General features: G+C 33.4%; 1 protein-coding gene across 1 annotated transcript in view; it reads right to left on the bottom strand.

Moving 5' to 3' along the window:
* The window catches only part of ADAMTS19 (ADAM metallopeptidase with thrombospondin type 1 motif 19), a 223,829-nt gene that overhangs the window by 99,497 nt on the left and 101,804 nt on the right, over positions 1 to 22,528 (bottom strand). The window contains exons 9-10 of the mRNA XM_011362252.2: positions 7,872 to 8,012; positions 6,250 to 6,400 (exon numbers count right to left, since the gene is read on the bottom strand). Of these exons, the coding sequence (XP_011360554.2) occupies positions 6,250 to 6,400; positions 7,872 to 8,012 (292 nt within the window). The remainder of the gene's footprint in view (positions 1 to 6,249; positions 6,401 to 7,871; positions 8,013 to 22,528) is intronic.

Below are 22,528 nucleotides of genomic sequence, written 5' to 3'. Positions count from 1 at the left end.
GGTTTCGGTAGCATTTGCTTAGATTCCCCTGGAGCTCCTCAGTGTTAGGTTTTGGAGGGTATGTGGGGAGGGGCCCTCTGTGTTGGGGGATGGGGACTGAGGCTCAGCCTTGATTTTCCAACTGGGGCCAGTAAAAATCAACTGTTGTTTCTATGTTGTCCCGCCCCACTTCTCTGCTTTCTGCCCTGATGACTGGGCCCTGCTGCTGGCTGCTAGAAGTTCTGGCACTTCCAGGCAGACTGATCAAGGAAGTTGCCGCACCCTCGCCCCTCCCCCACCTCCTGGAAGGAGCTCCTGTGAGAGGCAGCTTCTTTGTTTCTCCCCGTCCACCACCCAACACCCAGGGTTCTGACCTGTGTGGTAGCTCTTATGTACAGATCCCACACTCAGACATGCTGGTGTGCAGTTTGGGTGTTTTTTGTTGAGTTTTAAATGTTCAGCTTATTGTTGTTTAAGGGGGAGAGATCTGAGGATGTGTCTCACTCCGCCATGTTTCATAGATATTTTGAATAATATTAATATACTTCCTCTAAGATCTAGTGACAGATAATGAACTTTAAATAACACACACATTTTTTCATGTATGCAGAGGACAATTGCTAAATGTATCGTGTACTACGTTAAACAAGAAACTTCAATAAATTGTAAAGATATGGCATTGTATAGACTACTTCATCTTATTGCAGCACAAATAAAAGTCGGTATAAACAATAAAAAGTTATCTTTTAAAAATTGTCTTCGTTAACAAATTTTAAAAAATTCAAAATGTCTCTGGTGCTAAAGAAATAGTGAAGCTGAAAGAAAATGAATGTACTATATAAGAATTTAATTCCAGAGTAGGGAAGAATTTGTATAAGATGGAAAACAAAACAAAACGACATGTCAATTAGAAGTAACAAAAAAAAATTAGTTCTCTGAAAAGAAGTTAAAGAGCTAGATTATCCAGTCAAATAAGCACGTGTATTCATCAAAGTCATGTACTCATAGACTGTATAGCATTAAGACTCAAAGGATAAAATGGAGCTTTGATTAGATGGCAAAACAGAGAGAATCAATTCTTGGTAGTTTGAACCCACCATAACTTTATAGACCTTATAGAAAGGAAGGACTTTATAAATCTACAACTTCACCAGTCTCAACAACATGATTTATCAATGATGCTGCTGTGACTGCCGAAACACCCATTATCCATCAAGCGCTATTTCATATTAAGCCGTTTTAAGCACAAATTCCTATTGTCTCTGGATTTCACAATGCCAAATCACAGAGACTTAGTCTTCTAGAATTCTTCATAGGGTACCATAATTCAATGCCAGCCTGTTCATTAGATCAAATGAGAGGTTTTAGAAGCCCAACATATTTTGATGTATCAAGTTGATATAAGAGAAATGTAAAACTGGAACTTTCTATGCAACTCTTTAAAGTCATCATGTGATTCAATTACACTAGATAGTTTTCTATACAATATGATATGTATGCAATTCACAGTGTGCCTAATCCAAAACCAATGACAGAGCCTTAAGTTTCCTGGAGGTCTTCAATTTTTTTAGCACACTTCCTTCTTACTCAAAGAACATAACTCTTGTGTGGCCACTTCTTACTGACTCTAGGGAACCGTCCACACCGCTTTGTTCTTAGCCAGGCTAAGAATTTCAGGCAGTTACTACAATGACTTCATGCAGTCAGAGCTGGCTCCACCACAAGATGCCAGATGGCCTTAGAGGCACCAATGGCTTAGGACTCAGGAACGACGACAGCCAAGAAGTTAGCATATTCATGCAGAAAAGTGAGCTGTTACTGCTGAGGGCCAAAATGTTTCACAAGCACTTCTACAGCTATGCCTTTAAACATTTTGCAGATGTAGGTTGCTATCCTAAAGGTTAATTTATATCATAAATTAGATCAGCATGTCTGTAATGTTGAAGTCTCTAGTGCTTGTGTACAAATATCTGTATACAAGTACGGAAGAGCAATAGCTAATTCAAATACTATAGACCAACTGCCATTGTCTCTAAGATTCTACCAGAAACACACATGTTGAAAAGTTGCTATGAATCTTTACTCTATGCAGCTGGATAGTTATTTATAATTGACTGGAAATGGAATGGTCACAGGGAAGCCTGATCAACTCACATATAAACTGTGAAACAAGCTATCTGCCCTTATTTGTTGTTGTTTATGTAGTCATAACTTAATGTCTTATTGAACTAATGAATCATTGACTTTAATGAAATAATTAATTTGGTTAAATTAACATTTTATAAGGTTATCTTCATGTTATCTTGACATGTGACATACAGGCAGAACTCGAAGTTATTGCAGGTTCAGTTCCAGACCACTATAATAAAGCAAATATCACAATAAAGTGAGTCACACAAGTTTTTTGGTTTCTCAGTGCATATAAAATTCGTGTTTATACTATACTGTTGTCTATTAAGTATGTAATAGCATTATGTCTAAAAAACAATGTACATACCTTAATTAACAAGTTTTTAGTACTAAAAAATGTTAACCATCAACTGAGCCTAGTGGGAAAATGGCACTGATAACTTGCTCAACACAGGATTGCCACAAACCTTCAATTTGTAAAAAAATATGATTTCGCAAAGCACAGTAAAACGGGGTATGCCTATATCTAAGAATCAACTATTCATATGAGTGAAAACTTAGAATCATTATTCCATCATTCAACTGATTCACTTATCACTGAACAAGTATTTATTGAGCACTCTTTTAGGTGTTGGAGGTACAGAGGTAAAAAGGACTAACAACTCATTCGATGTTACAGAGCTTGCCTTCTAGGGATTGGTTTTGTATAAAGTCTCGATGGCAGACTGAGAGATGTAGTGATTCTATGTGTTACCTACTTGAACGTGTATGTGTGTGGCTTAACAAGCAGGACTATCCAATCTTCTATACTTATAACTATTTCTCCTTATATTTTTAAGTTATATCTCCGGATATTATTGATACTTACATGTCTACCTGAATGTCTAATGAACATCTTAAACTTAAAACATGACCAAACTTTATTCCAGGGCATTTTGTTTTCTATTTCTTCTTGCTATATCCTCCCAAGATAAATGCATGCCTTGCTATCACAATTCCTTCAGATCTCTAAACAAATACTACCTTCTACAGGAAGACTTCCCAGATCACCCTACATAAAAGAGCACCTTCTCATTCCTGATTGTATTCCCTATCATTCTTACCTAAGTTTTTACTTCTCCAAGACACTTATCACCAACTGATATATTATATATGTATTTGCTTATTGTCTGCTTCCTCCAACTAAAATGCATGCTCCATGAAGGTGAGGGTCTTTGTTTCCTGCTGCATTATTAGTGCAAAGGGCAGTGCCTGGAAAGTAGTTGGAACTCAATAAACATTTGTCAAATCAGAGACTGAATTTGTAACTAATCTCTTCAATGTCTCACTCTATCTATCTATCTATCTATCTATCTATCTATCTATCTATCTAGTTCCTACACTTTGCACACTGCACTAATTTGGGATCGAAATGATGATTTTCAAGGGGAGTATCAGATTATGATTTTGGAATCAGAAAAGTCCAGTCTCTTAGCTCTAAGAGACTCTGAAGGATAATGTAGTACCGCTTCTCATTCTATAGACAGTGGCTTAGAAAGAAAAAGAGCTTTGACTGCAGTTAACACCTAATCGGAGGCAGAACCACAGTTAGAGCTCAGGCTTCATGCCTCGCCTAGGCAGTGATCTCCAATCAAACCCTCACTCAGAGGCATTGCTTTTCCTTGTCTTCCCACAGCAGCCCAATCCTTCTTAGGATTATTTTTTAAACTGTCCTTGATTAAGATTACTCACAGGTAAAACTAGAGGAAAACTGATTTTATAAATAAAATTTTCACATACATACAATTTGGGGGAGGGAGGACATTTCTGATACCTAAAACTTAAAACTTAATTTTATTTGCAAAATACTCAGTTTAAAAAAGGCAGCATCCTAGGATATTGAGAAACATAGATTTAACACCCTCTAAAACAGTTATACTTTCAGAGATGAAAAAAAAAATCTATACAGGTAGGTCAGCGAGAAATAACCATATATAGAGCAAAAAGCCTAGAAAAATAAAATAAATCAATTAAGATACTTTTTAACCCTGATGATATAGATACTATAACAGACAAAATGGGTTCAGTTGAAACACAGAATATAATCTAAGGTTTTTCCCATACCAAAGACAATATGTAAAGGAGTTAAATGCCATAAGAAGTAGGAAAGCATAGTGTTTACAATGTACCCTATTCTTTGCATTTGCATCTATCACTTCCTCTTAATAAGTGTAAGAACTTAATTGTGCTATTTAACTTCTATAGGCCTCAGATTGTTGATCTGTAAAATAGAACTGAATAAGAACTATGGCATATAATTGTTTTAAGAATCAAAATAAATCATAATTGTAAACAATTAACATACTGTGGAATATATTTTAGAGTTTAAAATATTGTAGAATGGCACAAGTAAAATTTAACTAATATGATATTGCAATATATTTCATTAAAAATAATTTCGAAAAGCTTTCAAAAATAAATTTTATAAAAAATCATCTAAAATTTACCAAAATCATGTTAGTAGTTGATTGCTGGCTGAGTTTTTCTAACACTTGGGATACTTCATAAAACATGAAAAATTTCCATTTATCAGCTCTAACAATTCTCCACTGCACGAAAAGAAACTATCTCCTACACAATATTGCAACAGTAACCACACGTGGCCTGCTCTGTTTTCCAAAACAAGAATACTTTCAGCATGTAGAAGTGTCTACCCACGAAACCAACCCAGTGTACCTCAAAACATTTGTTTTGCCATGAAGATTTAGGAAAGAAGATTGTGACCCAATTTTCGACGATCTAAAGGCCCAGAGGTAACAGCGGTGTGAACAAGAAGATTGGTAGATGAGAACAGAGAGGTATCAGGGACAGGTTACATAGAGCCAACCTGGCTACAGTTGTCATTATCGCACCTGGTGCTGCGTTCCATGGATCCACGATTCTGCCACGTGTAAACCTTCGGATATCAGGTCACAATCACTCACCTAGGCCAGTTCCTTTTGAGCTCCACTGCTGCCAGATGAGTGTTATAGCCTACACATCCATTCACATATCACATTTACTGCATCTCCAACTCCTTTATACATTTATTTATTCTAATCGTAAGTCAAATATTCACCGAGTGCCTACCATGTGCCAGCTACTGGGCTAGACGCTGAGGAAACATTCTCTGCCCTCATGGAGCTTATACACAAGTGTGGGGAATGAAGAAGAGGAAAATAATAAACAAGTGAACAACTCTTTTGCTAAGAACTAAAAAGCAGAGAGAGCAGAAAATATGTCATAATGCCATATACTCTTTTTCTTATAATGGATTTTAATTATGTCACCAGTAATCCAAAACAGTATTATCTTCAACAAAGCCAAACTCCTTTGAAGCAAACATGGAAACTTAGGAAGAGTGAAATACAGCTACCAATTCACTCTAACTGTGACTATCAGTTTATTCCTGAAATACAAAGTGTGTGTGTGTGTGTGTGTGTGTGTGTGTGTGTGTGTGTGTGTGTGCTGGGAAGAGGTAGGCAGCAGGAATAGAGAAGGAAAATAGAAGGGTAAATTCTTACATTGATTAAGAAGGTCATTTTGCTCAAGCCTTCAGACTTCAGATTTCTAGACTTGTACAACTGGCTCTCTAATAAGTGACTATTTGAATACTCACAGACACTGCTTAGTTTACCATCATACATTTACCCCTTTCCTCTAGTTGAACTACTTAAAAATGTACTCTCTGATTTTTGTTCCTATAGAACATATTTTTAACATTTTCAGGGGTAAAAGGTATAACTCTTCCTCCTCAATTACATACTCTTATATTGTTTTTATTACATTTTCACCCAGTTTCCTACCATTTAAGAAAGTAAGAGATTTAAAATAGAAGCTTTGAAATAGCATAATGCAAATATTTCCCTTACTTCTGTGCCATTTCAAAGGAAAAATTCTTCGATCATTCCTCACTAATTAAACACCTACATCTTCTTTCTATCACTTCCAAAGTGCCAGGAGGAAAAATGCAAAAATCTTTTCTTAGAAAATTCCTTCTTTCCAAGATTGGAGTGATTTTGAGCCACAAACTCTAAAATATAGTCATCGTTCCCTTCTCTAATCAATTGCTAAACAACAGATGCGAACATACATTTTAAAACACCTGGACACAACCCTTACCTGCATCTCCTGGCAAAAGGAAGCCAGTGGCCCGAAGAGAATCTGACACTGCTCATGAGCTGTGTATGTCATCCCTGGCAACTTGGAGGGAACCATCACGGAATTGACACTCTGGGGATTTGTCTGTAGCAAGCAGTTACTGGCCTTTGACCTGGCGATATGCAGATAGGTGTAAAATTTTGAATTTAGTGATGTGAAAAGTTGTTATCATTAGCATGCAATAGGAAACATTTCATAATGTTAAAAATATGTTCTCACTTTTATTTACAAGCTCATAGAAATTATTTTGTATATGAGAATCATTTATTTACAATTATTTAAGATAACCCTAATAAGAATAATGTTCAACTTAACAGAACTTTTTGGTTTATAAAGGTCTTTCATATGGATTAACTTAGCTAATCTACATAACACTGTGAACTCTTGCTATTTTACACATTTGTAAGATGAAGAAGCTCAGACTCATAAATTAACTTGCCCAAAAGTAACTTGTGAAGGTAAGAAATCAACTACATTCAGGGATTTAAAGAATCTATGGAAAAGCATTCTCTAGTGAGTATTCCTGGTATGAATATGTTTGTACTTGACATTGTAATACAACTTCTATTTATGAGAAGACGTTTAATTTTATTATAGTTCTGATCTACGTGAAGGCAGCCAAACAGTATCATACCTGTTCCTTGGGAACACATTTGGCCTACTGAAGGGCTGCTGTTCCAGTGAGGTGGTGTGTTCAAAATACGACATGCTCTGAGCACTGTCGTCTACACTATCATGACAGAGAATGTGCATAGAATATATTGCATATATTTCAGAGCAGAGTTACGGTAACGTCATAAATATTATATTTAGTAGATTTTAATATTAATTTAGCCGAAAAATAGGCTTATCAACTTAAACAATATGGAAAAATGAATATAATTGATCTGTGCAGTGACTTTAGCTAGCTAGGTGTTGCTGTATTTCTTAGACTTTTGGATACTTTAAGCAATTCTCACTCACTCACTCACTCATTTGCAATATCACCTACTGTTACAGCTGCTCCTTCTACTACCAAAGTAATAAGTCAAGAACAAGGCCTTTGAAATGAAAATTAGAACAATAATAATATTTTTTATTTCTTTTTCCAGCCAGGCAGAAGCTAAGCATCACTGTTCTTGAAGGCAGAAAAGAACAGAGCACTATTTATAGTGGTGAAAACCACAGCAATGAAAACAGATTCAGAGTTTAAAAGTATCACATGGAAAGGTGGAGCTTTTGTTAAAGAGGTTCTTTGTGATAACAACAGTTTTGCTAAAGACTGAGCAATGAGAATGTTTCCACTGGGAGATTTTGACGAGGCAATTAAATACTGTGATAGATTTTATCACTACGGTAAATTTTTAACCTTACGAATTGTGTTGCCCAATCTTTATTTGAAAATGTGGAAATTAAGAAGCAGACGAGTTAAATAATATGTCCCAGTTCATAGTATGAGTCAATAGTAGAGCCGGAAGTGGAACCAAGTGCCTTGATTCCTAATCTGGCATCCTTTCTGCTCTGCTCTGCCACCTCCCCAGTGCACAGAGGAAGCAGGCACACACAAACATTCGTAATGTGACAATGGTAAGTGACCTCAGTACCTTAGGAATCTTTCCAAATCTTCCTTGCTACATCGGGACCATGAAACATCACCAAGATTTTGTCCTTTAATCCATTCACCAGACATGATATGTAGTCCATCAGCACATGATGGGTGGTCATTGTCATGATTAATGCCCATGCTGATTTGGAATATAATCAAAAATTTTTTAATTACATTAGATAAAATTTTTTTTTAAGTTTTTTATAACTGCATTTAAATAACAGCTAAATACTTAAAATAATGGGAGAGAAATTAGTCTTAAAGGTCAAAATAATAGATTTCCAATTGTTCTGTTTTTTTTAATTTTGTTATCGAGATTAAAGGTAAATATTTCTATTTAGTAAAAAACATTTCCCCAATCAATCTAGCAAATGATTTATAGGTATAGTTTTTACATAGTAGTAGGTACAAAACATACAGAAATAATTTCTATTTGACAACGAGATTCTTGTTCTTGTTTACTCATACCTTTTATCAAATCTAAAACCACATTAAACTATTATTTTCCCCATCTGCTTCACTGGGCCATCTTCTTCCACTCATCGTATAACACTGGGAAAACTTCACGTCCGTGGCCATCTTTAACTTTTCCATTAAATCCTGAATCTGTTCCTTTAAGTTAGAATTCCATTCTAAAAATCTGACTTAAGATGTACTAAAAGAATGTTAAATCTCTAAAAACTGTTCTCACCATTTTCTCTTTCAAACCTCTGTTTACTCCTCTATTTTCTTCCTCTCTCATTTGGGAGGGTGTGTGTGTGTGTGTGTGTGTGTGTGTGTGTGTGTGTGTGTGTGTGTGTGTATGTGTGTGTGTCCATCCATGTGTGTGTGCATGTGTGTGTGTGCCCTTGCTGCCCACCCAATCTTCCAGACCAAGAATCTTCAGATCATAATGTATTCCTTCCTCTCCCAGACTATTTTATTTACTAAGTGTTAGGAGCAAGTCCTACTAATTCTACTTTTTAAGTACTTCTCTCAACTGTCCTCTCCTTTCAATTTCTTTTGTTACCATTAAAGAGGATTATAAAACTTTTAGTTTTGACAATTACTACGGTATTCTAACTGGGTTGTGTGCCTCTACTCTTAGCCAACATTCTCTCTTCTCCTCTCCCTTCTCTATTCTGGCATTGCCTGTTTAAAACACAGTTGGACTGCCGTTCCTCTGCTCTCCTATATGGCAATTCCCAGCTCTTTAACACAGTGCATTGCCTCTTCATCTTCTTCAAGCCATTTCTTGCATTTTCTTCTCAGCAATACTGAATGATTTCCCAAACATTATGTTGTTTCTTATTCTCTTGCAGTTAATAGTTATTTAGCATTTTCTATATGTCTGACACCATACAAAGGAATTTCTAAGTTTCAGTTAAACAATTCTATGATGCAGGAACTATTATAACATCCACTTTGCTGATGAGAAGTAATAACTTTCCCAAGATCATACAGTGAGAAAAGAGAAAGTGGTAATGTATGAACTGAGGTGCTGTGACTAATCACTATCCATTTAACGTCTATTAATTTCATTCCCCGTCCCACTCCACCCAAGGTGCCTTTCCTTCAATGTCTGCCTGGATAACAGAATTTATCTTCAAGATGTATATAGATTACCTTCAGGAGGTTTTTGTTGTTGTTGTTTTGTTTTGTTTTGTTTTAATAACTCCCACCTCACCTCTGTGTACTATCTCTTTTTCCCACCATAAGATCTTGTGAATATTGTGATAGTCTTCTCTATAATGTATTACACATTTTTACTTTTGGTTTTCTCTGCAATTACTTGAGGATGGAAACTTACTCATCTCCCTAAGATTCTGGCATATTGTAATAATATTTTATAAACCATGCCCAACTGCAGGACCAATTCATCATCTGAAATCACATCTATTTCAGTAAAAATTTTATATAATCTCCTATGAATTCTCATAAAAAGGCCATTAAAATAATTGCCTGTAAGTCAGAGTTAATAATGAAGAAGAAAGAGGAAAATCCGTTTTTGTACATCCTAAGTTGGAGATGATGGTAGGAGAGCTAGGAATCTCATTTTCTCACCGTGTAATGATCTAGATGATAAATAAAAGTTTTTCATAATGAAAAACTGTAAATAACAAGAAGATCTACATTATACTTTGAAACACTGATAAAAGAATTATTATAAAAGTTGCTAAGTTTCTCAAATTAAAAAAAAAGGCTATCAAACTACATTTTTGTTTAAATTAAAATTTTTAAATCAAAACTGTTATATTTAACATATTTGAAAAAAGAAAATTATATAGATGAAATAAATTAATTTATGAATAAGAATAATGAAGGAAAGGTTCACTATGTTTTCTAACTTTGAAGAGTATGAAAACTAAGGTCTAAATAAAACTAAAAACACATTATTGAATATCATTTTTAACTTTTAGTGTTAGAAAAATTCAGCTATATGATGAATTACATTACTCTTTCCTAGTCTAATTAATGTCTTTAAGTAGGGTTTGTATCAATACACATAACTAGAATGATTGAAAGAGAGAATAAGATGTGTGTTTTTCATACTTTGAAGATAAAGAGGAAAAATAAAAGATACATGTAAATATGAGCCAGTTCAATTACTAGGGGGTAGAGTGAAAAACGTTCGAGTTAGAAAAAGATTTGAATTCTGTCTCTCTTTACTTATGCGAACAGAGGCAAGTTAAATAATAACAAAGAGATAAATGTGCCTCAGTTTCTTCACTTGTTTAAATATTCTCCTGACGGGTGATGAAGATTACATGAGGGTTATGTAAAATGGCTGGCACAGTGCTGGAATATAGTATAAACTCATAACTATTCTTTTTATTGGGGCAGTAAATCAGGAAATTTTATCTTATTATTCAAATTTGTCAAAAAAACCCACAAAGAGATAAACATCATTAATTTGCTGTATTTGTCGACTTCAATGAAAATTGTGGACTTAAAGAAAACCTAGTACATAATAATGGCAAGAAGTGACTTTGGATGTGAAATTAAAATAAGAAATTATAAATATAGCACAATGGATAAAGATGCCTTAACTCATTTCTAACTGTACGGTTCTGATGCCGCCCCTGCCAGCATCACTGTCTCACCTCCACCTAAGATTCTGGCCGCAACACACATCGCTGGGTGACTCTGTAATAACAGCAGCCACTTGCCATGTGGAGCACGCTCAACACTGCCATCTGTGGTGTGCAGTCTTTCAAACCATAAACAAATGCTATTATTTTTGAAAGGCAACTGGTCTTTTTCAGAAATAATAAAACTTCTTAAATAATATGTCCATTTGAGAGAAGAGGGCCTGTTTCCAAGGTTTAGCAATTTGGACATTTTCCCAAAGTAGTGTAATGTGATTTCCCAAACTGAGAAGATTATAACTTCTCATCCAGATAATCATTTTCCTTTTGGGATCCTGGTTCTCATATAAGAAATTAGTTACAGCCATGAAGAGCTCTGGTGATTCAGGCATTGTTTACCATTAGTTAAATTTTCCTAAAGCTATTTAACTTGTAACAGAAAAGATTATCGTTAAATTGGGACGGGGTTGTTCTTTTTTTTTTCCTTTTTTCTTTTTTCTTTTTTTAACCATGCAACTGGAACTATCATCAAGGGACATTACTTAGTCTTGATTCTGCAGATTTAAAATAAAATAATTAATTGTGAATCTCTTCCAGTCACTATATTAATCATTGACACTGATGATATCATTCACTCCTCACAATAAATCCCATAATGTTTCTATGATCATGGCTTTGATTTTACAGATGAGGAAGGTGCCGAGGTTAACGGCAAAGCTGTGACTCAGCCCCAGGCAACCTGATAGCCAAGCAGAGAGACCTCTAAACCACCAAACTACAGCACTTCTCCTTCTGGGTCAAAACTCTCCACTTATGCAAATCATTTATTGTTTTCTGAGTAATTTTAAATGTCTTCTCTCAGCAGAAATTTATCTTTACATATATAGTCCCATAACCAAGTTGCATGCATTGTATGGAAAACATTCTCAAAGTTAAGATATTAGCAGCACCTTCCTCTTACTGTGCAACAGAGCTGTATTTTAATAATCTCAGTTCAAATTCATTTTGACAAAGAGCCTTGGGCAAATAAACTCTCCACTAACATTGTACATGGTTGTCAAGTCAACTGAAAAAATATTTTTATCTTATAAAACTTCTCAACTTGTTTAAAAGTCCCTGCCAGGAAGTTTTGTGATATCCTGCAGAAAGCTGGAGAAGCATTCGGATTTGAAGATGGTCCCTTTTGATGTTTAAAGAGTTAGAGAAAAGAACATTTATGAATTCACTCACATTTTTTGGATAATTTGGAAAAGACCAGATTTGTTAACAGTAAAACTTTAAAAGTAAGGTTTTTTTTGGTGCTGAATATATTAAACATCTTATCATAACATGTTATGTCCCACTAAAAGCCACATATTATACAGAAAATAATCCATTAAAAAAACAAACTATCACAATATCTAATGGAAGTGGATAATATTTCCACAAAATGACACTTAATTTCATGCAATTCAATGGCTATATCTGCTTTGATGTAACTCCATTGCTGTGTGTTTATGAAAAAAAGCTCGACATTAATACAAAATATTCTCATTACATTTTATATTTTAAATAGTTTAAATCATTTCCATTTGCACAAAACAATTAAATACATACTTCTATTGGCAAGTCAAAAGACAATGTAAAGCAAGTCAGCAACAAGGTAAAAAATTACAGGTTAAAGAAAAAGTAGAGGTACAAAAAAGATTCTTTTTGACTTTGCTATGCATTATATGACAGGTGTATCTAGCAATTCAACAAACACCTGCTGAGAACCCACTATATGCTGGGTACTTCGCTGAGCTGGGGTCAAATAAATGAATAAGGTCCAGTTCCTACCTTCAGGAAGTTTATTGTCTACTGGGGTTGGAACACTCTATCCTTTGCCCTCATGTAGCTAATAAATGCCTAGATTCTATTAGTTCTATCTTCCTTAAAACTCTCCTGCTTATACCATCCTTTCCACTCCCGCTGCTGTCAACCAAGACAAGCGCTGATTCTCTCCTCTTCTCTTCTGAATTGGTGTAATGTCTGCCCAACTGACCTCCTGACCCTTAACTCTTTGCCTTAATAAACCGTATTTTAATTACTTTCATTTCTTATGAATACATTAATATAAAAACACTCATTTCCTAGGCAAAAGTCTTTTAATTTTTCCTGGCAAAAAAATATTACTGAAAACATGAACCAGGGGCAGAATTGGAGGGAACAAATGTCAGGTTAGTAAAAACACAGAGTCCTGGGCCATGCCCTAACCAATTAAAGAAAATATTTAGAGATAAGGCCAGAGAAACTGCATTTTAACACATTTCCTAGATAATTCTTACTCATTCAAAATTCTGAGAACCAGTAACCTACAGGATAAAATCCAAATTTTTTATCCTGTTTTTTTCAAATGATCTGTAACGTGACTTCAATGTAATTTTCACTAGAACAGTTCAGTCCAGCCAACCCTTCTCTGTAATCCTTTCCTACCGGAATGCTTTTCCCAGTTTATGTGCATTTACAAATACAATTCAAATTTTAAGACTTTATTCCTGTATAAGAGCCTCTTCAATAAATCCTAGCATATATTTCTCATGATCCTTAACTTCTGTGCCCTTCAAATATATAGCATAAAAGACATATCAGAACTACCTCTATTTCTGGTGAATTTTAAGTAATACATATAAATTATCACCACCTGGAATTTAAGTGTTCAGAGAACAAGAACTATAATATTTTATTTTTAATTCCTTTAATCATTTAGTTCAATACCTTATTAAATGAATGTCTACAGGTTAATAAACGGATAGAGAATCACAGAAGCAACTAAATATTCTGTAAATTTGATGGAAAGTTGAAACTAACATGGCCTCTTACTGACTTAGAGAAAGCGTGGCCTGAAAAGTTTATAAATACTCTGCTCAAGCAAGGTTGCTTGCCTTACTAGAACATACATTTGCCAAGATACGTTAGAGAAATGCAAACAGAATGCCAACTTTTCTAAGGCCATTCATTAGCTGGGTGATTTTTCCCCCCTCTTTTACCTACTCACTATGATATCTAAACCTAGAATTAGAGAGAATCTGGTGTGGGAGTGCTGCCACATCTATACTGGCTGAAGTCCCACTATTATGATCAACTTGAACAAACCCCTTATTAATCTAACTGGTATCATTGTCTATATAAAGTATCAAATACGAAATCCATGACAGTGGTCTACAAGACTTCCTGCCAATCCAGTAAGAATTTGGAAGGATACAAAATCACTTCTTGAATGAACTGAGAGAAGTACAGCCATTGCACGCTGAAAATCTTTTTTTACGTTAAAGCATTCATAAAAAACATTATAATACTCCTAATTATCATAATTATTACTCTTTCACTCTGTATTATGTGTCAACCATTGCGCTATGCAATTAGGGCATCACCAATCTAATAAGGAACCTTGAAAAGAAAACTTATCCAAATTTTAGAGATGAAGAAAATTAGTTCAGACAGATTGACTTGTCTAAAGTTCATTCAGTGAGTAGCTGGCATGACAAGAATTCAGGTCCAAGTCTGTGTTTCTTTAATACACTTTCTCTCTCATCTGCCCACTCTGTAGTTTCTAATCTTCATCAAGAAGGCATCTGTGTTAGAGGAAGATACTTATGACTTTTGCTATAGGAAATTCTAAAAGTACATTGTAGGGACAGGAAATTTACATGTAGCTATTATCAATTTTAGTGGGTCAAGGAGAATTATTAACAGAATAATTAATTTTCAACATTTTAAGGAGCAATGGATTTCTAGGTGTAGGTAAGAGAATATTTATATTTTATTTATTATAGCAATCCATTATCTCATGTATTTCCCATCCTAACAGTCCTAGATGATGATGTATTGTTTTTATCTTCATTTCTGATTTTCTTTTTACTGTGTCTACTCTCCCTTTAGAGTATATCCTCTGTTTCTTATAGTAGATATACCGCTGCACATCAATGCAGAATGAAAGGCAAATATTTTATTCCCTTCTAAAAAGGACTCCTTCAACAAGGAGAGGCTAGCCAAATTTATGTTTGACAGGGTCTCTCCAGGGGCATTTGCTAGCTTCTTATTGAATCAGCAGAATTTTAGAGTAAATAGTCCTATTGCTAAAACTGCTGGATTTGGCCCTTCCAAATCCATGACTTTGGGATTTGCGTGAAATAGTTGGATAGGCCTCAAATTAGACTCATCACAAATGATATGTAATTTAATCATTATATTTCTATATAGTTTATTTTAGGTAGGATTCTGAAACATCATGTACTAAAAAAAAAAATATTTTGCCATATTTATATTTGTATAGTCATAAAAACATATTTTCTTTTACCAGTCAAGAAAATTGCATTCTTTGACCCAAACTAATTTCTCTTCTCTACTGCTGGAACTCAATTGTCTTCTACTCTGTATCACAAGATGACTGCCCAACAGATGAGTATTTGTGCAACAAATGCTTACTCATTCATACAGCAAACATTTATGTACAATGCACTCAACACTGTTGTGGGAGAAAAAATGTATTAGCTAGTAATCCTAGAGATTGTTTAATAGAGATTGTTGTCCAGTAGGGGGTGTGTGCTTGTGTGTGCAGTGCGTCTGTGTATGTAAATATCAGAATAAATCAGTACATATTAGAAATTAAGTGACAAGTGGTATTTACAATAAACAGAACAAGGGAGTTATAATATGAAACACATTTCCAGCTGGACTTTCAGGTCTAATTTCCCAAAAGTGATAGCATTTGTCTTGGCCATTAAAGGAGAAGTAAAATTGGAGGAGGTATAAATCAGTAGGCCTGGGAGTTGGGATTAAAAAAAAGCATTAATAAAGACATGAGGTTTGCAAAGTGTGGACTATTTGCATTCATGAAATAGAGAAGTGGATTATAAAGTTTGAAAGGTAGATTGAGACTACTCCATAAAATCATAAATCTAAGGCTAAGGAATTTGGAGTTCCTTCATTAGGTGGTAAAGAGCAATCGAGATTTCTAAACTGAAGATCAGGATCATGATTCAGGAAGTAGGATCTGACTAATGTGTGAGATATATTAAAAAGATGAGATGTTAAGGCAAGGTGATATTGCAATAGCCCAAGTCTGGAGGAATAACAAGAGAAAATGGATAGATGAGACAGCTATCTCAGATGAAGAATGATATATAGAATTTGGCAACCGATTATGGGAAGAGCTAAGAAGAGAAAGAGATAAAGATGTTTCAGATGTCTCGACTAAAGAACTGTTATTGATGCCAATAACAGAAATGCATATGTCTGAAGAAGATGGCTTATAACCTGGCCCTGCACTTGGTTCTATCCAGGCACAATTTCCAGCAGAGTATGTAAACAAATGTCATTAATTTCAAAGGCTTATTAGTCATGGGCATATGTATTCTTGGCACTCTAGCAATACTTAAAACTTTAGCAGGCACCTCAAATATTTACTGCCTTCAAGGAGTTAACTTTGCATATTTATTGCCTTATTAGACTCTCAGTTTTGAAGAAACTCCTGAATTTCTAGCTTAGTGGAAAAGCCATATCTCCATGCCAAAGTTTAGTAATATATATTAGTCTTTTCCCCTTGGTTCAAAGAGCAAACCAAAAACCAAAAAAAATTAAGCATTTTTGATCATATAAAAAATATTGTTTTTAAAATGACATGATTTATAAGTAATTTCCTCCAATTTATGTAATTTTATCCACTCAACATTTCTATGAAGTAGGAAATCTAATTACCATGTGAAATTCTTAATCGGTGAATAAGAATTGTGTATGTTTAATGCAGTTTCTTTTAACTTATAAAAATATAGAACTCCACTAGAGCTTTTTATTTTCTTGACACTATCGATTACAAGTATCAATTCTCATAAATGTGCTAAAGTCAAATCACAAAACTATATCGTATACTGATTTCAAGACAATTTTGTCTACAACTTTATGGCCACAAAATTATTTCAAGAATACAACATATCTTAAAAGGTCCCTTTTTATAATTAGAAAAGGAAAGTTCAGAGCTACCAGATACTAAATAGTCAAAAAATAAATACTGGTTTTTAATGTAAAACAGTAACTATTTTTAAGTTCTCATGATTATTTTTATTGGTTACATATTTTTACATAAGGGGGCTAAATTTAGCAAGCTAGAAAAAGATGAGATGTTCAACCATTCTAGTAAACAAAGCAACACAAATATGAATTAAATTATAATTTAAAATATGCTATACTCAAGCTGGCAAAATGAGCTGAAACTGTATTCTAAAGCACTCCTCGATTTAAATTTGGATAAATATTACCATATGGCGTCCAATAATAGTGCACTACTTTATATTCCTCTTAAAAATGTATAAGAATATTTGTTTCCCACACATTCCAACACTTGTCATTCACTTCACACTGTTACCAAAACATCATTTAACAACATTTATTGAGCACATATGAAAGGTGTTAGAGATACAATGTTAAATAACAACAACAATAAATAACACGCACACACAAAAACAAGATACAGCCTCTGTCTTCAGGAAGCACAATCTAATTAGATATCAAATAATCATAGAAATAATGTAAACCAGCAACTGTGAAAATATTAGAAATGAAAACTAAATAGAACCTGTAAGAGCATATATTAAGGGATTTAACTTACCGATGAGTATTGTGCTGAAGAAATGATCTAAAGAAGAGTACGAGAAAATGAGAGAAGAGGGCAGGAAGAGTTTTCTTGCCAAGGGAAATAAATGGTCCTTATAGTGGGAGTAAATATGGACTCATCTGTGTAGATTTGTGTAATCTGATAGGTGAAAGTAGAATTGCTTTGTGGTCTGAATTGGCATTCTATGAATGATGCTAAAATTATTTTATATAAGCTGTGGATACATCATTATGAGTGTGTGGTTATATCCTTTGCCATTTTTCTAACAGGGCTTTGGTCATTTGTGTATCGATTTGTAAGAGCTTTTTTTATGTTAAGGAAAATATTACTTTGTCATATATGTTGCAAATACTTTCACTAATTGTAGTTTATCTTTTAATTGTACTTTTTCTTCGAGTTGATATTTAATTTTTTTAAATTAATTAATTAATTATTTCATGGTGACATTGGTTAACGAAATCCAATTAGTTTCAGCTGTACACTTTAACAGTATGGCATATATATATTTACACTGTGTGTTCACCTCCCATAGTTAGATTTCTTTCTGTCACCACATATTCGATCCCCTTTACCCTGTCTACCTCCCCACTCCCTCCTACTCTCTAGCAACCACTAGTCTATTGTCCATGTCCATGAGTCTCTGTTTGTCCTATTCATTTATTGCTTTTAGGTTTATATCCCACATATAAGTGATATCATGTGATTTTCCATTTTTTTTTTGGTCTGGTTTATTTCGCTTAGCATGATTATCTTGAGGTCCATCCATGTTGGATATTTAATTTCAAGTCACTAATTTTATGTGACTTGCCCTTAAATATTTGTAGATTTCATATTTGGAATCATAGACTTTCCCTATTAAAAAACTAAAAAAAAGGAAAAAAGCTGACAAAACAAAACAAAATAATCTCAAAAGACAGAATCATTTTTGGTGTGTTCTGATGTAATGTCTAAGGTACAGAATCAGGTTGCTATTATTTTGTTACCAAACAATTAATTTTCTTCCACTGAGTGTAGCTTTTAGTATATGCTACATTTCGACATCATTTCCTGCTTACAAAGGGAATTCTCTTTACTCTCTCTTCCTTTGACTTGTCTGCCTATCAGCAGCACAAACTGCTTTATCGACTATGAAGTGTATTAATATATGATACATTCACTCATCCTCCCCTCCGTTCTTTTAACAAGAAATTTTTTTCTGTTGATTTTTCCATATGGACTCTATAATCAGTATGTCTAATAAAAAAAAAGGAAAGAAAAAAATTCTATTGGCATTTTTGGGCAGATCACATTACATTTATATATAGATAATTGTCATTTTATAATTTTGACTGTTCTTATTCCAAACCAGGAAATGTCTTTCCATTTATTTAAACCACTTTTATGACCCTCTGTGTGGTTATAAATTCTTCTTTTTATAAGTCTTGTACATTCCTTTGTAAGTATATTCCTAGATATTTTATCTTTTAAATTTTTATTTTATTTAACTTGTTGCTATCATCAATATACAGATTTTTCTCTTTCTTAATAGTTTGCAAGTGGTTGTTGTTTATGCATTGGAAAGCAAAAATTTTTATATAGTTTCGTAACAGGCCAATAAAAATTCTTTTATTGTTATAATAGGTTTTTTTGAGATTGTCTTCAGTTTTCCAATTACACAAATAATATTCATTTTGCCGCTCTTTTCTAGGTTGATTTTCATTTAAAATTATAGAATATTTTCATAAAAACAAATACATGCTATGTGTTTACACATAACATATATGCATGTGTGTCTGTATGTGTGTTATATAGTCTAATATAACAAATATTAAAGGAAACTTCACACAAATAAGAAATTTGAACAAGATCAATTCTAAGATCCGTGTCAATTTTATAAGATCTCATGCCTCTGCCTTCAAAAAGAAGGCATTCAAAAATTCAGAAATCATTTCAACCCTAAAGTCCTAAAGACAGTCTCATATATTTTCTCTTAAGAGTCTTATCTGTGATCTATCAGTCTTTATCTAAAATTGATTTTTAGAAACAAATGATGAAGGTACTTAATTTCATTTTTATACATGTGGAAAACCAAATGAACCATCACATTTTTCTGAGTAGTCAACTTTCTCTACTGATCTGCAATGATACCATGGTCAGACATCAGGTTCTCATGTAGGCATGGGCCCGCTGGTGACCCCATATTTTATTCTTTTGGTCTAACTGTCTATATCTGTATAAATGTCAAAATGTCTTAGTTACTCTAGTTTTAAATCAGTCTTGATTTCTGCTAGAGCAATATTCTCACATTACTCTCCTCCTCGTCTTCTTCTGTCTTTGCCTCCACCTTCATCTATTCCTTTTCCATAAATATTTTGGCCATTTTTGGCAATTTGCATTTATATATAAATTTATGAAATACTTTGCCTACTTCTATAAGAGAAGTTGTGATGGTACATTCATTAGAATTTCTATGAATCTCTAAATCACTTACAGCAGAATTGACATCTGTAAGATATTACATCTATTCACAAACATGGTATATTTTCATTGATAAAGGTTTAATTTAATCAATTTTAATAGGGGTATATACTTTCCTATATTTTGTTGGACTTATTCCAATAAAATATAGTACTGTGTGTTTTCTATTGCTACAGTAAAAAATATCATTATTAAAAATATTTTATATTTTTGTGTTGACATTTGATTTTTGTATATTTGTCTTATATCTAATAATCTTACTAAACTCATCAATTAATTCCATATTTTATTTGTACAGTCTATCATATTTTTAATATCATTTGCAAATTAAAATAGCTTTGTTTCTTCCATTCTCCTCCCTACACCTTTTATTTAATTTTCCACCATACTTTACTTGTTTATATTCCCAGTATACATATAGAAGCAGTTGTGGTGAGGCCTTAGTTGTTTTCTTAATTTTGTAGAAGATGTTTCTAATATTTCGCCATGAACAATGATGTTTCCCATTGGTTTTGGTAAATATACATGAGTGTATTTTTTTTTGGGGGGGGGAGATTTTTTTGTATCTGCTGAGGTAGTTTTTATCTTTAATGTTAATGTAAAGATTAAGATTTTTAAATGATAAATGACCTTTGCTATCTTGATAGAAGTCCAACTCTATTCCTTTGTATTACCTTTGTTTAGACATTGCTGCTTTATTTTGAAAATGTTACCTTGTCATTTCTGTATCATTCTCAGATAAAAACAACTGCAACTTTCCTCCTTGTAATTGCGCTTTTTTGATTTTTATATCACATTAATACTAGCCTAAAATGATAAGTTGGAAACTGTTCCTTCATTTTTTTAGAAAAATTAGATTAATATCATCTATTCTTTGAACCTATACCTATATCTGAAACTGGTGTTTTCTTTGGGAAGATTTTAAAGTGCTGATTCAATTTCTTTAAATAGTTATAGATCTTTATGATCTTCTTATGTTTTCTTAGAAGTTTTCAATTTCATCTGTTTTTAATTTTTTGCCATGAAAGTATTCAGTTTACCAGTATATTTTCAATATCTTTGGCATCTATGTTATGTCTCCTTTTCTTGTTTCTAATACTGTTGAATTGTGTCTTTTTTCTTGATCAATCTTATATTTGTCAATCTTAGTTGTATTTTAATAGATCTAATTTTGACTTTGTTGTTCATTTTTATTGCATTTTTCCATTCTATTATTTCCTAGTCTTTATGATTTCTTCCTTCTAATTGCTTTTACTTTACTATTATTTTGATAATTTCTTAATTTGAAACCTTAAGTCATTAATTTCCTCATTTAATTGTTATATATGTATTTAAAGTTAATCCTTTCCCTCTATCTGATGCTTTATCTGCATGCTACAAACTTGCTAAATAGTATGTTTGTTATTGTTTAAACCTGAGAATATTCTAGTTTCTCTAATGATTTTTTCTTTGACCTCTGTGTTTTTCAAAAGTATGCTTATAATTCTAAATGTATATATTTCTCTAATAAATTTTCATTGATGTTCATGCACAAGAATATTTTACTATAATTACTATGTTAAAGCATTCACTTATATAATCCATATTTATTGAATGCCTACTATGTACCGAGCATTATCAAATACATTAGAAATCCTATGATAATCAAATATAGACATGGTTCCTTACCTCTTGGGGCTTACAGCCTGTGGGTTATATTTCTAATAGATGAATAATGTATATTTATAAAGAAACGGTGCTATTAAGTATTTAATACAGAGATTGAACTATAGAGAGTACATCCTGTAGGAAGTGGTTATTGATACGACATATGAATTATAATCAGCAGTAGATAATTGCTCAAAGATAGAAAGTAAGTATTCTAGACAGAGGGAGTGGCATGTGACGATGTCTTGCAGTGTGAAGAGCCATGGTACATTAGAAACACTGTAAAAACTCTCGTGCTGAGAATGAGAGGAAACACAGTCTAAAATATGAACAAAGAAGTAAGAAGGAGCAAATAATACAGAGCAGCCCAGAAGTAAGCTGAGTAAAGTTCAGTTAGAAGGACTCTTCAGCACTTCTGGCATAGCACAATAATTAATAACGTGGACTTTAGAGTTGGACAGATTTGACTTTGAACATCCACTCAGGTACTTATTAGCTGTGTGAGCTTTGGCAATCATCATCTCTAAAATAAAGCTAATATTCTTGACTTCCTTCTTCGGGTGGGAACAGAAGTCTTTGGCCTCGATGTGCTAAGCCGGTGCAAAGTTTCACTGTCCAACAAATGTCCAGATTTAGCAAGGTCAGAAAAATACTCACAGGATTAAGTTATTAACAATTAAAAACTATTATTTCCTTGATAATTTACATATTTTATAATATGTAAGACCTGGAACTAAATTTTAGTAAAACCTTACCCAATATTACAGTAGTTTTATATATTCTGGTTGGAATTCACAAAGAGGATTGAAGAAAAAAAGAATGCTATATGTATAATACATATAATAAATATAT

Source organism: Pteropus vampyrus, unplaced genomic scaffold (assembly GCF_000151845.1).
Source record: "Pteropus vampyrus isolate Shadow unplaced genomic scaffold, Pvam_2.0 Scaffold74, whole genome shotgun sequence".
Taxonomy (NCBI): Eukaryota; Metazoa; Chordata; class Mammalia; order Chiroptera; family Pteropodidae; genus Pteropus; species Pteropus vampyrus.
This window is presented reverse-complemented; position numbering and strand designations above follow the sequence as displayed.